A 13607-nucleotide genomic window follows, 5' to 3' on the forward strand; every position below is an offset into this window, starting at 1 on the left:
TATGCATCATAATATGTGGTTAGGATGGTTATGTGATTATCACAAATGATAACCATAGAACAGTTTAAAAAAAAAACTTGTATCTACGACCATTGATTTAATATACATAGTATATTTAATCAGTGCTATGACCTACCTAAAGTATATGGAGTATAAATCATGATCTATATACATATGAGTTAATAATGATATATACCTCTTTTAAACATATTTATTTTATTTTTAAAAATATCCAACAAACAAACTGTGCTTTTATTAATATTAGTTCTAGAAAAATTGAAATATAAATATAAAAGATACATCGATGTAATTAATAAAAATGGTGCTATTCAAATACATTTATATAAAATGAATTTCATCTGAAGTTTTGTATAGTAATTAAAATGCTCTCGTTTAAATGTCTCTTAAACTAAATAGTAAAAAGGAATTGGTTCTGAATGTATCTGCCTATAGATATAATATATATTATATCTATCAATCCTTCTTCATAATCTCTTTCTGATATTTTTATTACATTATACCCATGGTTCGCCATTACTTAATTGATAGAATTTAGTATTAGAAATTAATTATTTACTATTAGAAAATAGTGTCTTATTTATATTTTTTAATATTTCTACCAATTGTATTAGGTAATAATATATTGGTATTATATATTTTTTTAAACTTCTAAATCAAAACAATAAAATTACGGTTTAATAAAATAGTTCTAAACACTGTCGTTTAACATTAAAAAAACTATGCATTTTAATTGGAGGGTCATTAATCGAGAATTCCCCTGCAGTATGTAGGGTCAGTATAATTTGCCAAACGTTGATATCAGTTTGAAATATAGTCGAGGCTGAATATTCACGAAACTTCATTTACCATAGTTAATTAGTCCTATTTATAAACTGGGTTTTGTTTAAGTGGGATCAATTGTACATAAACTTACCATTAAATTTAATATTCTGTTTACTGATAAAAAATTGTAATATTGTATAGACTATATAAAAAGTTTTATACGAATTGATAATTTATTTTGGTATCATCGTATGGCTTACGAAATATGAATTTATAAATATTTAAAAGTTTATAGTGATGTTAGAAACTGTTTGATAAAAGAATTTGAAATTGCAAATACTCGAACCAAATCAAATGCATAGGTATGGTTTGGAAACTGACCAATAAATTAAATTTCGTAGGTAGGGACTGAATTCGATGAAGAATGATAAAATCAAATCAAATGTAATTATGTTTAGGCTTATAATATGACTCAACATTTTTGTTTATTAAAATTTCAAATTGAAATTGTAACAAAATTGGTTATTTAATTTTAAAATAACGATTTTAGTTATTTGGTTGTATTTCAAAAAATATCATTAGTACTTAGTAGGGAATTGAGACTGTATATTTACTATGTATTATAGGTACATTATGGAATTTTAAACATATTATTTAAATTTTAAGCTACATGTATACCACGAACCTTTCTACACCGTTCTACGAAACCTTAAATATTGACTTGTAAACATTATACAGCTAGTTATATTATACTATGTAATATTGTAATCATTGACGAGGTCCGCATTAGTAGCAAGTACTATGTACAAGCACAATCATAATAAATAGCTCTTCGCAGAGGAATTCGTCCGGTCAGCGAAAGGTTAGAGTTTATCACGCTGACACATACCTAGGATTATTCACTTATTCACTTATTCACTCTATTGAGGTATTTAACTAGGAGTGTGTTTTTCCGGTTACCTAGGATTTCCATGTTGAGATTACGAAATAGGTATTAGCCATTAGGTATAATTCTGGTACGTAGGGAAAATCCACGCGATCGAAAATAACTGTAATATGGCGGCAATAGGAAGCAGTTTCATACACAACAATTAACCATAGATAATAAAAAAATGGATTAACCATGACTATGCTTATCTGAAGTCAGGTCGTGTTCATGAAAAGACTTGAAAGGAGAGAAAAACTGAGGCAAATTATCACTTATTCGTTATACCTATAGTTAGAGAGCCTAGATAATAAGAGAGTGGCCAAGTGTGAAGTGGGTAGATAGCAGCCATGTTTCGTTCAAAAAATTCCAGCGTATTTTTTAAATCCAAAAATCATAAAATAAGAAATAATACAATATACTAGTCAATTTATGAAATATAAAAGAAATATGCAGCTTACTGCACACCAACAGCTAAAATAATAAATTATTGTATAATATGATATGCCATATGGGTATGCTAACTACTGAGGTAGGTATATCTATATCTTAACTTATATAATACATAACTCTAGTCTGTAATACAAATAAGAATACGGGTAATGTATTATAATTATGCAACAAAACAATGTAAATAATAAATGATACTAGATAAGTTAATTGTAATAGTTACATATTATTAAAATTAAATTGTCGTGGAAAAACCAATAGGAATTGACAATTTTAATGTATTCAACATTGGTAAAATATGAACAAATTTGGAATGAAAATGGCGTCCATTATCAATGATGACAGCCAGCCAATAGAAAATTTTCACAGAGTAAATATTATATATATATATCTTATATATAAAGGCTCTCTGCCTATAGTTATACTGATTACCGAGCATATATTATATTATAATGTAACACATATAATAAAAATCGCTTTGCTTTTTTATCAGTCTTGGAACATCGATAAGAGTCTGATATGGCTTTCCATTACTCTATAATTATCTATGTAAGTACATAACTTGCTGCCATCCATCCCGACGCTCACCTTTCGTCCCGCGACTTTACTGCCGATAACAGCGCAGCGCGTAGGCCATGACTTTGAACCAGTCATCGATTCCGTGATCCAGTTTCGCTATAATTGGAACAAATCGACGACGCCGTTATCAGCTGACCATTATTGTTTACGTCGGCGTAAGTTTTTTGCGTAATATAGTCGCTCAATACTCGCGTATTCTCTTTATTTCTCTCGTATTATCTCTATCTAAGCCACTTATCCGTACCTACATCAGGCACAGACACACTCACCTCTTTTAACAGTGTAACGACCACATTTTGTAGTATATTATTACTGTTCACGTCAGTATGCCACTATATGGTCGGTAAAATGTAACAACTGTTGACGGCGGCTGCAGAGTTAATTTGCGAGTGTGTGGAATGTAAGATTAGCATATCCGCATCGAAGCCGGATTTGACAATATTAGGCGGGAGGAATATTTACGAGGGACCTGTCTAAACCCCGCTGACGTTCGTTGCTACCCGCACAGCTGTCATGCCAGACGGCGTGGGTGAGCTAACCCACAAATTGTCGATTTTGGAAAACACGGACGCTAGCGAGTGCTAAAGGTCACCGTCCGGGGGTAACGTTGTTACACATACCTTCACGGCTAAGCAAACGTCCATGGACTGCCAGTCGGCACACATCAGTCCAAGCTCCAGTCGTCTATAAATGAGGGTGAGACCGCGAGCGCAGAGAACGACAAACTTTTCAAAGCCGCAGTGGATCGAAAAAATATTTTGACTTTGGACTTATAAAGCCCCATATTTAATATCCCATAATTTCCCATATTGGGTTTGATGTGAATTTTGAATAAATTCAAATTATATTCATTGTTTTATTTTATGCCTAAGTAAAACGTCACATCCATTGCAGTGGCTATAACTTATAACGTCTAAACACCTATTTTACGACTCCGTTTTTTGTTTTGGTTTTTATTTGTCGAAAATTGTAGAGCTTGGAAATCATAATAATGATCGTTTTTATCGTACATGTCACCTAATTACATCAGAAAATCTGAATTTTAAATTGTAATTATTATTTTGTATTTATCTGGAAAAAATAAATTTCGATGTATTTTATCAAATATTTTACTATACTTTTTTGCTTAATAACTTAAGTACCATTCTATTAATAAGTATTTTAATTATGCGTACAAACATAATGCTCATAACGATTTACGAATGACGATTGACGGTGATGCTCATAATTACGAGAGAATAGAAAAACTATAGTGTTTCGTCATCGGTGTCCTGCTGTAGTATATCCTGTTAAGAATTTTGACCTTGTGAGTTTTATTCTTGGAATATGCTTTTGTCAACAATATAATAAATTGAACAATATTATAACGTGATCTCTATCATGTTTGGATTAGAAGGTATTATTGTTATACAACTTTCACTTAATTTATGGAACATCACTATTTTAATTAGGAACTTCCGAAATTTTTCCAAAAAAGTATTATTTCCATTCGCGGGAAAAGATACAATCTGTAAATATTTACGGCAAAGATTTGTGATTACTGATGACATATTGTATTTAATTGACAGGGGAAAAAATTCACTTGAGGAGAGACCTCCACTCGGAGAAACTATCCTACAAAATCAATAACTGGTAATTTTATTTTCAAAAACGTGAGGTACAAATATTGGGAATATTTGATCAAAACACGTCTTATATATTAATTAATTTTCTAGTTCTTGTCGTGAAAAATCTCTAAAACAAATTATAAATACAAATCCGAGCTAAAACCTTGTACCGTATTTTTACAGCTCTAACGAATCAATATGCACCTCCACAACGTCCTCCATGTCCCTATAAAGTAAACAAAATAATCCGATATAAAAATGTCCATAACTACAATAAAGAAATTACTTTATTTTCCATGAATAACACTATTGAATAGCCATTCGAATCCTCTCGTCAATAATATTTTACTCAAGCTCTACCACAAAGCCCCCGTTCGTTTTCCTGACAAGATTACGGTGCAGAGATTTTCTTCGACGTCGATGTTACGTTTAACACTACCCAATTTGTATATAAAAAAAATTCAATGTCTGTAGGAATGTCGCAATGGATTGTGAGTCACAATTAGTTGGTTTATTTTCCTCAATTGTTTTCAATATATTATATATTATTATATACGATACATCTCGATTATTTTGAAATAATTTATATTAGTTTCAATATTAATTATTTCAAAATGTTTCTAATGAAAAGAATAATAATTCTTAATTTGTATCGTAAGTATAAGTCTAACGTAATTATTAAATAAAATTCATGGGGTAGCCGGTAGATATAAAATATGTTTAACAAAATCAATACGAAAAGAAATTAGAAATAGTTACATTTTACTTGTGGGTATTTTGGTTCGATGAAACCACTTTACGATTATTAATTTAAAATAGTCACTGAAACAAAATATACATATTTTAACGTTTGCAACCATTATTACCGATTACCGTAATTTGTAAAGTGTCGTTGCAGTTTACAACTCTGCTAATATAAGTTATAAGTTACAACCCTGTGGTATATACATCAATCATCTATTACAAACAGTCTTATTATGTGAAAGTACGCGGATAATAACATACTAAAATGTCAGTATTATTTATTTGCATCTGTATTTAACTATATTTGTTGAGAGTTTCATTGTTTTTCATCCAATATTAAATGCTGATACAGTTTGTATATTATGTCTCGCCGTGTTATATAGTACGATACTTTTCAATCTGAATAACGTGCTTTAAATGAAACGTAAAGTGACTTTACCGTTAAGACTGTTAGCTCTCCACAAAAAATAAACAAACTAGAAAAAGTGCAATAAACTTGTGAAAAGTAAATACGCAGTTAGGTTATGAAAAACGTAATTACTTCAGAACGTTATTTACATTATAGGAGTGTCAATAGATCATTGACATTTGAACTGCTGCAGAGCTAGTTTATAATATAATATAATCGAACAATTCGTTTTAGTTTTCGCCATTTCCAATTTAGATGTCCATTACTTATTACACAACATATAATATATTATTTTTATTCGACTACCTACCGGGGCGATTTTTAAATAATCATTGTACGACTTCAGTTATTTTTTTCAAATATTGATTATTTATTTGTAAAATTATTATATTTTAAATACAAGACACAATCCCTGACAAAAATTATGATTTTTACTAAGAACAAGACGTTTAATTTTAAATCATGTTAACTTCACTCAAATAACTAAAATCAAAATACCTTTAGTAATATGGGTTACTAAAATAATTTGCTTTTTACAAAATCATTCACGCATGTATTTTCGGATAATATAGTATAAGACAATAATAATACTTATTGTGTATATTATTGTTACTTATAGTTACAACTTAGGGAGAACTTAACTGAACACCTACAAGGGGTTTCTGGAAAAACAACAATTAATACATACACACCGACAACAACATATTAATATTATACCATGTAATAATTTAATACCCAGTGATTTCTATACAATTATTGTATGCCTCTATCCGGTCCGAACTCTGAGGTGATCGACTTTGATATAACTTCTAGAACGATTTTTTAACAAACATACATTAATGATTTTGTAGCCAGAGTTCGGAAGACTTACCAATCGAGGTTGATGATAATATCAGAATATTATCTTAAACGAGCGGCGGCTATCCTATACGGTCTACATGTCGCTTCAGCAAATGCAAACACCTATGACATTATTTTGGTAGGTAAGTAGGTGATTGGATGTTGAATGATCAATATAATAATTATTTATTTTACTCGTTATAAGATATAACATAATATTTGAACAAAATTGTTGCATTATATTAATCATTAATCATCGTATAATAAATAATTATTAATCACCCAACATATTATTATTATAATACTATTACAGTATTACAACATAAAACGAAAAACAGTCGACAATTTAAAACAAGTACCAATAAACAATGCAAAAAGATCTAAAATATTTTTAAAATTATGATCCGCGGATACAAATTATAACAAATAATGAGATTAGTAAAAAAAAAATCCGTCCAATTAACTACGTTTTACGCGAATATGATTTGATATGTCACAAACATTTTAATTTTAAGTAGTTATGACAATGATGTATTGATGTACTTATTATTAATGGTACAGATTATACCCGTTTTCCGGTATCTGACGTACCATAAATAATTTCAAGATATTATCTAGTCGAAATTATCAACAGTACGAGTACACACAGTATCCATTCAAAAATTATCCAATTAATTATTTTTCTCAGTTCGGAGTGTATCTCAAACCTAAGTTATATCGTATATTACATAATAATACTTAAATATTAAAAAAAAAATAGATATATATTATATTGTGAACATTTGAATGACGGTAAAGTAAAAGTTTATAACAGTTATTTTAATTGAATTGTATAATAATATGGTACCTTTGTCGTTTCTTGTTTTAAAACAAGTATAAAAAGTAAATATATTTACTATTATATTTGAAAACAGATAAACAATATTATGAGAAAAATAAAACTCTACCGGAACCTGTAAATCTATTTTTAATAATAATCTTTTATGATATTATGAACACACATGCTTAAAAAAAATATAATACTACATAATATTTTAATTTAGCTAAAAGGTTGAAAATATTTTATATAATAATAGAAAATATCTAGATATGGTGAGTACGTCAATAATATGAAATCTTTGTCCAAGCTCTTCGTGACATTAATTGAGTTACTAAACTAATCAAGCACTATCAATAAACAAACAAACAAATTAATTGTTATTTGTTACCATAAACTATTTCTCATTTGAATTACTAAATTTAATGGACCGTTGAATAAGATAATTATCTTTCTTGAGCGTTCAAATTCAATATTATTATTGATCGGTACAGATTATAGGTTCGTAAATTGTTTTTTTATAATATCACTGTTATTACACAATATAATATTATTATATATTGCACTTGGTTTGCATACAAATTTGTGATAATAATACGTAGGTAGGTACATATTACTAATTATTACTAATAATTGGTTTGTTCATATTCGATTAAGATAGATATTTATATTTAACTATCAATTATAAAATGTATAAAAAGAAATATATTGCACATTTGCGCATTTTATACCCAACAAAGATAAGCAGAACAATATTATATATTACGAAAGTGCACGTATGCAAATCATATAAAAAAAAATAGTTGACGTATGATGTTCAACGTCATTATTAATAGTAACATAGACAATTTTGTAATGTCTAGACAAATGAAAAATTAACTGAAGAAAAAATAGGATAATATTATAATGTTTTAAATAACAATTATTTTATGGGGAAAAAAAAATTACGCGCTTTGGTAGCAATATTTATAATATTATATAGAACGAATAATTTACTGTAAGACGGTATTAAGTATTATAGGCACCTATGTAAATATTAATTACTTTATACGATGTATACGCTTATACAACCCGAAGGATCGATAATGATGTCCGATCGTCGGAGCGCTTACAAAAATTTAAGCAATTCGAGTTTTACTCACATACTTACTCACATTAGAAATAATTTTTGGACTAAATTCCGGTGCAGAGCATATACCTATTGAAAATAAAGAACAAATGTGGGGATTTTGTGGGTTCTTGTTAGGCCGAATTTATGTGGAGAAGTTGTTCTAACAACCGGGACTCATTTGAGGCTATTTTGCTCAAGACTCCATTTTTTTATAATTTATATTATTACTGTATTTCATCCAATTTTAGCAGGAAATGCGTTATATCGTCTGAATAAAGTCATAAACGTCTAAATGTAGGTGGATTATTACTACAGTCTAAAACAATATTAAAACCAATACACACACACACACAATTTTCTACTCCTAATAGATTTAAAAGTCTATCGCAAAATTACAATTTGGTAATGGGAACTAATACGGTATCAGTTATGTATGTACTCACTATTCATATTTACGTAATTTATCATTACTATTGATTTTTAATATAGACAATTACCTAATTTATATTATTATACACGATGGCAATAATAACCACCATGTCACGGTATTTTCATATTATATTATACATGGTTCGATAACAATAATGATATTAATTAATAAGATTAATGGTCAACGGTTTCTAACATGTTTGATAAAATCGCCAAGAATATAATATACATAATAATATAAAATATAAGTTCTATTCAAGAGAAATCTTAATACTTTTTTAAAAATATTTGTTTTTCCGTGCTGGTAGGTACTTGAGAGGTCATGAATGGTCATCACCAATAAATAGGCTCAATCGACTCGCCCACGACAGTAGTCATATATTTTACCTACCAATCGCGGAATCACTATGTACTGAACGAAAAATTTGAGTTATTAATTTACTGTAAACAATATTCGATAGACTTGAGATGTATATGTGTTATGCATATAGTATAGGTGAATTAAAAAAAATGAAGCTGTGTTTATACAACGTGGAATTGCGAGTTTAAATCCTGACACGTCGATATGTATTTTTGGGGGATAACGGAAACATTAGATCTGTACAAATTGTAAACTTATTATAATCGTATGCAATTGTATAGACAACAATATAATATAATAATATTATACAATTGTAAACCATACAGTCTATAAATAGTATAAAATAATATCATTATAGTTTAGGAATATGTATTGAAAAAAATAAATTACAAGGTCAGATGGACGATTTCGATAGAATACAGTGGACTCTCAAGTAAAATCTGTCCCCAAATAATATATTATAATCTCCCCAATAACATTCCGTGTGATTTATATACAAGCACAATTGAGCTGTATTTCGATCGCTATACTATAAATTACGGTATTATATATTATAATATAATACTAATACGGTGCACAACTACGAACAGTATATTATAATATCAAAGGACCCAAACACGATGCCATCGTGTCATCGCGATATGGGCGCAAACCGTTTAATTCATGATTTGTGTATGGTTGTACGTGTGTTCAGTTATAATGTTTGTAAGTGGGGTGTCGACCTCGCAGACTCGACTACCGATCGATCATCGGATCACCGGCCGACGGTGCCGTGGTAGATCAAAACCAGCTGTCGACGTTATAACACGTTATACTCTGCTGCCGTGTGCTTAAAATACAATATTATTATTATTATTCTGATAACGGAAAAAAAAAGTATTACTTAATTGTAAAATAAATAAAAAAAAATATTTTATTGAAATCATGAACGTACTTTTCGACTGACGGTGAAAATAATTATTGGAGACATGGGTAAGTCGATTATTCAGCAATTTCTCTTTCCTTTTTTATCATTATTATTAGTTACCCACCTACCTACTTTTACAGTGTAAGCTACAATAGTAGCACACGGTCCTACCTACATTTCTATATCATAGTTTTTTAGTTATTTAGTCTCGAACAATCGATGACTTTTAGTTGTCGCACAACAGCTCTCGATTCTCGCGACGTCCATAAGTGATATAATTAATATATTGTTATAACACGAATTCCTCCATATTATATAATAGCGTTTATGCGTCCGTGGCCTAACAAAAAAATGTTCAACATAGGTATTTAGGTCGGGTGTCTATTATATGTATTGATGATAAATGCAATCCGCCAATTAAATCTACCAATATTGCTTAGGCTTAATAAATATGATGTTTAATAAGTATAATATTGTAGATAGGTAGTTTGCACGTCTGGAGTGCTTAAAAATAAAACTTGACGTTTTGACTAAGTTATATTGTGGTTTGTTTTTTTTTAAGCTATTTAAGACTTTGTAAGTATACCAGGTGACCCATTTGTCATACTGCTGAACACTCGCGGTCTGTATGAGTTGTTCGGAATTTGTTGCATGATAAATGGGTGGTAACCACAGCTGCTATACAATTATACCTAACTAAATAAGAACTTTGTAAGTTAGGTTTAATTTTGACTCAATATTAATTATAATAATATAACGAGTTTATATTTTAATAGGAAATAAACGTGTAAGTAGCGGGTATAGATCAAACTTTTTCAAACTGTAAACAATTACAATCCGGAAAACACCGAATACGATTTTCTTCTTTTTCACGCACATACAACGCATAATGTACACATTTTCAAACCTTATTTAATATAAGATTCTTATAAAATAACCGTTTACAATATAGCAACAGATCTACTCGCAAGCTTCTTAAGTAGTATAAACAAACGGTAGACACAATACCTACTTATTTTTCTTGTTAAACAGTAATTGTTATATTCGTGTTTTTAACATTATTATATTATAGTATTCCGAGAAATAAAAAAAATTTTAAACAATTCCATCTCTACCGGTAAAAATGTATAAAACCGACAAACGACCTTCGTTTTGAAAATTACTGAAGACCGTTTTTGTATCCGTCTTAGACGTACCCACCTATTGTCCTATTTCAAATTAAAAAAAAAGATACCTTTACTGTTTAACTTTACCTTTACCTTTATTACAGGTATTATATGTGCATATATATATTTATATTTATTGTATAATAATGTGTAATGTATGTGTGTCGGAATGTTACATACAAAACTACATTAAGCCGACAATTCCTACGAAGAGAACATTATATTTTCTTACATTATACAACCGGTTTTGTGAAGAGGTTAAGGCTGTAAATTGCGATACTATAATAAAAGTGTGTGAAAAGTAGATAAATATTCGATATGGACAGTGATACACGTAATTACGTAATAAATTAATCTGTATGAACTAATAGGTGCAAAAATTAACAAGTATAATAACGACAAGATAATAATAGTATCATTGTAACCAAAAAATCGACCGACATAATATCATTATTTCAGAAGACTTTATTACGAAATTGTCTTCTACCGAGTTCATCGTTCAAAACGGTCATGTTCGTAAATACACTTAAATTAAATATTAAATATTATAACCATGAATACGTGTGTTTAATTTCATAGGTGCATACATAATATTATTTAATACGTAGGTACCTACGTGGAACGTCATTCGGATACTTAAACCACAAGGACAAGGGCATAGGAATTTATTTTTCTCAAATTAAAATAATATTATCTCTATAGAGTCATATTATTAATGCTAAATACAGTTTTAAATTATTCATATTCGACAAGTCAATATAATTTTAATTTGGAAACATCGAATTCTATCGTATTTTTTTTTTTTATATCGACCGTGGTATGATACTAGATTACTGGGTATATTAAACCTACTCTATACTTGACAATAGTATCAGTTATCAGTGATCACAATAATTACACATTGAACATAATATAACGCGAGTCACATATCTGAAACATAATTTACATTTGCTTTCCAACTATCATGAAATGCGGTAGAATATTATAACACAAAATTCAATATAATATAGAATTAATGAACCGTGATAGTAATTAATTTTGTACACGTTCATTGTACATTGTTTTTGTATTAAACTTACAGAACAGTAAGTATTGAATATTCAATATTAATATAAAGTTGTCTATAACGATATTTTTTAAATACTTTTTTTTTTCATTTTTCGTTGCAATTTTTAGCATTAATTTGTATCGATTTTACTCAAAATTAAAAGTCAGTAATATCTGATAAAAAAAAAAAAATACGAAATTAACTATGCGGAGAATCTGAAAACCATAATATTATGACATGCCTTTATGGAAAAATAAATTGTTGTTGGAAATGGTATGAGAACTTACTAAGGATGAACGGTTTTGTTTGATGTTTGAAAGAACGGATAAAGATGTCATATACTATTAAGTTGGGGGAAAAGTGCAATATAATATACTTGGCAGCTAGTGTCATTTCGGAGCAGTAGAACAATATTTGGTTTGGTTCTCCAAAGTGAGTCGATTACATCATGACATTGTCCATTACTAAATAACTAGTTAATGCTATTGACAATATTTTAACAACTAAAAATATAAATGCACTGCAGCTTTAGTAGAAGCAATCAACGTATATAAAACTAATTTTAGACCTTGAATAAATTATAGGTATAAATAATGGCATACAACATGATATTACTATAAATTATATTTTAATACGTTTCGCCATACGGATAATAGCTGGTAGGTACAATAAGTAAAAAACCAATTAATACCTAATACATAGCAAAATTCGAACTCATAAAAGTTGATTAAACATTATTTACTTATTTATTTTGGCCAGTGTAATATTTTAAATTCTAATATTATTATGAACACTCAAATAATATGATAGATCTTAGATACTTATTGATGTTCGTAAACAAACAACACGAATGTGTTTATTATACAGTCTTAAAAAGAACATAACAATATATTTTTTATTTTTATATAGTGATTTATAATTTTTAATAAATTATGGACAGTGAAAATGAGCAATTAATATGTAAAATAGAAAAGATGGCCACGTATATACACGAACTAGAAACGACACTATAGATGCCCGTGAAGACAAGAACGCTAAATTGGCTGATGAGATGTATGCGGGGTTTGCCATGCTGGACACACTTATAATAAAACAGGATGAACTGTTCCACGAGCTGGAAAATAAAAACAGTAAACTAATTCAAGAGCTTGACGAGTATCAATGCATGTTCGACAAGCAATCGGCGGGCTACCAAGAAGTAATTGACTGTTTACAGTATAAGTTAGACACGCAGGCGGCTAGGTCAAAGGAAGAGCTAGAAAACATTAAGAGGATCCACTTGGATGAAATTACAGACCTGCAAAATCAACTTTAATATGCGACGAAGAACGTCTGCGCGTCGCAGGCAGAGATGACTGGACTGCGAAAGGAGTCGAAACAAAATGTCGCTAAATTAGAAGAGGCTGAACATCAATTACAAGAAGCACGAAC

At 29.3% G+C, this 13607-nt stretch overlaps 1 protein-coding gene across 2 annotated transcripts in view; it reads left to right on the top strand.

The window, feature by feature from the left end:
• The first annotated feature begins 9862 nt into the window (after positions 1-9862).
• LOC100165996 (neutral ceramidase) overlaps positions 9863-13607 on the top strand; it is a 17254-nt gene continuing 13509 nt past the window's right edge. The window contains exon 1 of one of the 2 annotated variants that reach the window (XM_001948560.5): positions 9863-10027. In XM_001948560.5, coding sequence (XP_001948595.1) covers positions 10024-10027 — 4 coding nt within the window. In that variant the 5' untranslated portion in view covers positions 9863-10023. The remainder of the gene's footprint in view (positions 10028-13607) is intronic. The other variant, XM_016807047.2, reaches the window with a different exon arrangement.

The sequence above is a fragment of the Acyrthosiphon pisum genome, chromosome A2, assembly GCF_005508785.2.
Source record: "Acyrthosiphon pisum isolate AL4f chromosome A2, pea_aphid_22Mar2018_4r6ur, whole genome shotgun sequence".
Classification (NCBI taxonomy): Eukaryota; Metazoa; Arthropoda; class Insecta; order Hemiptera; family Aphididae; genus Acyrthosiphon; species Acyrthosiphon pisum.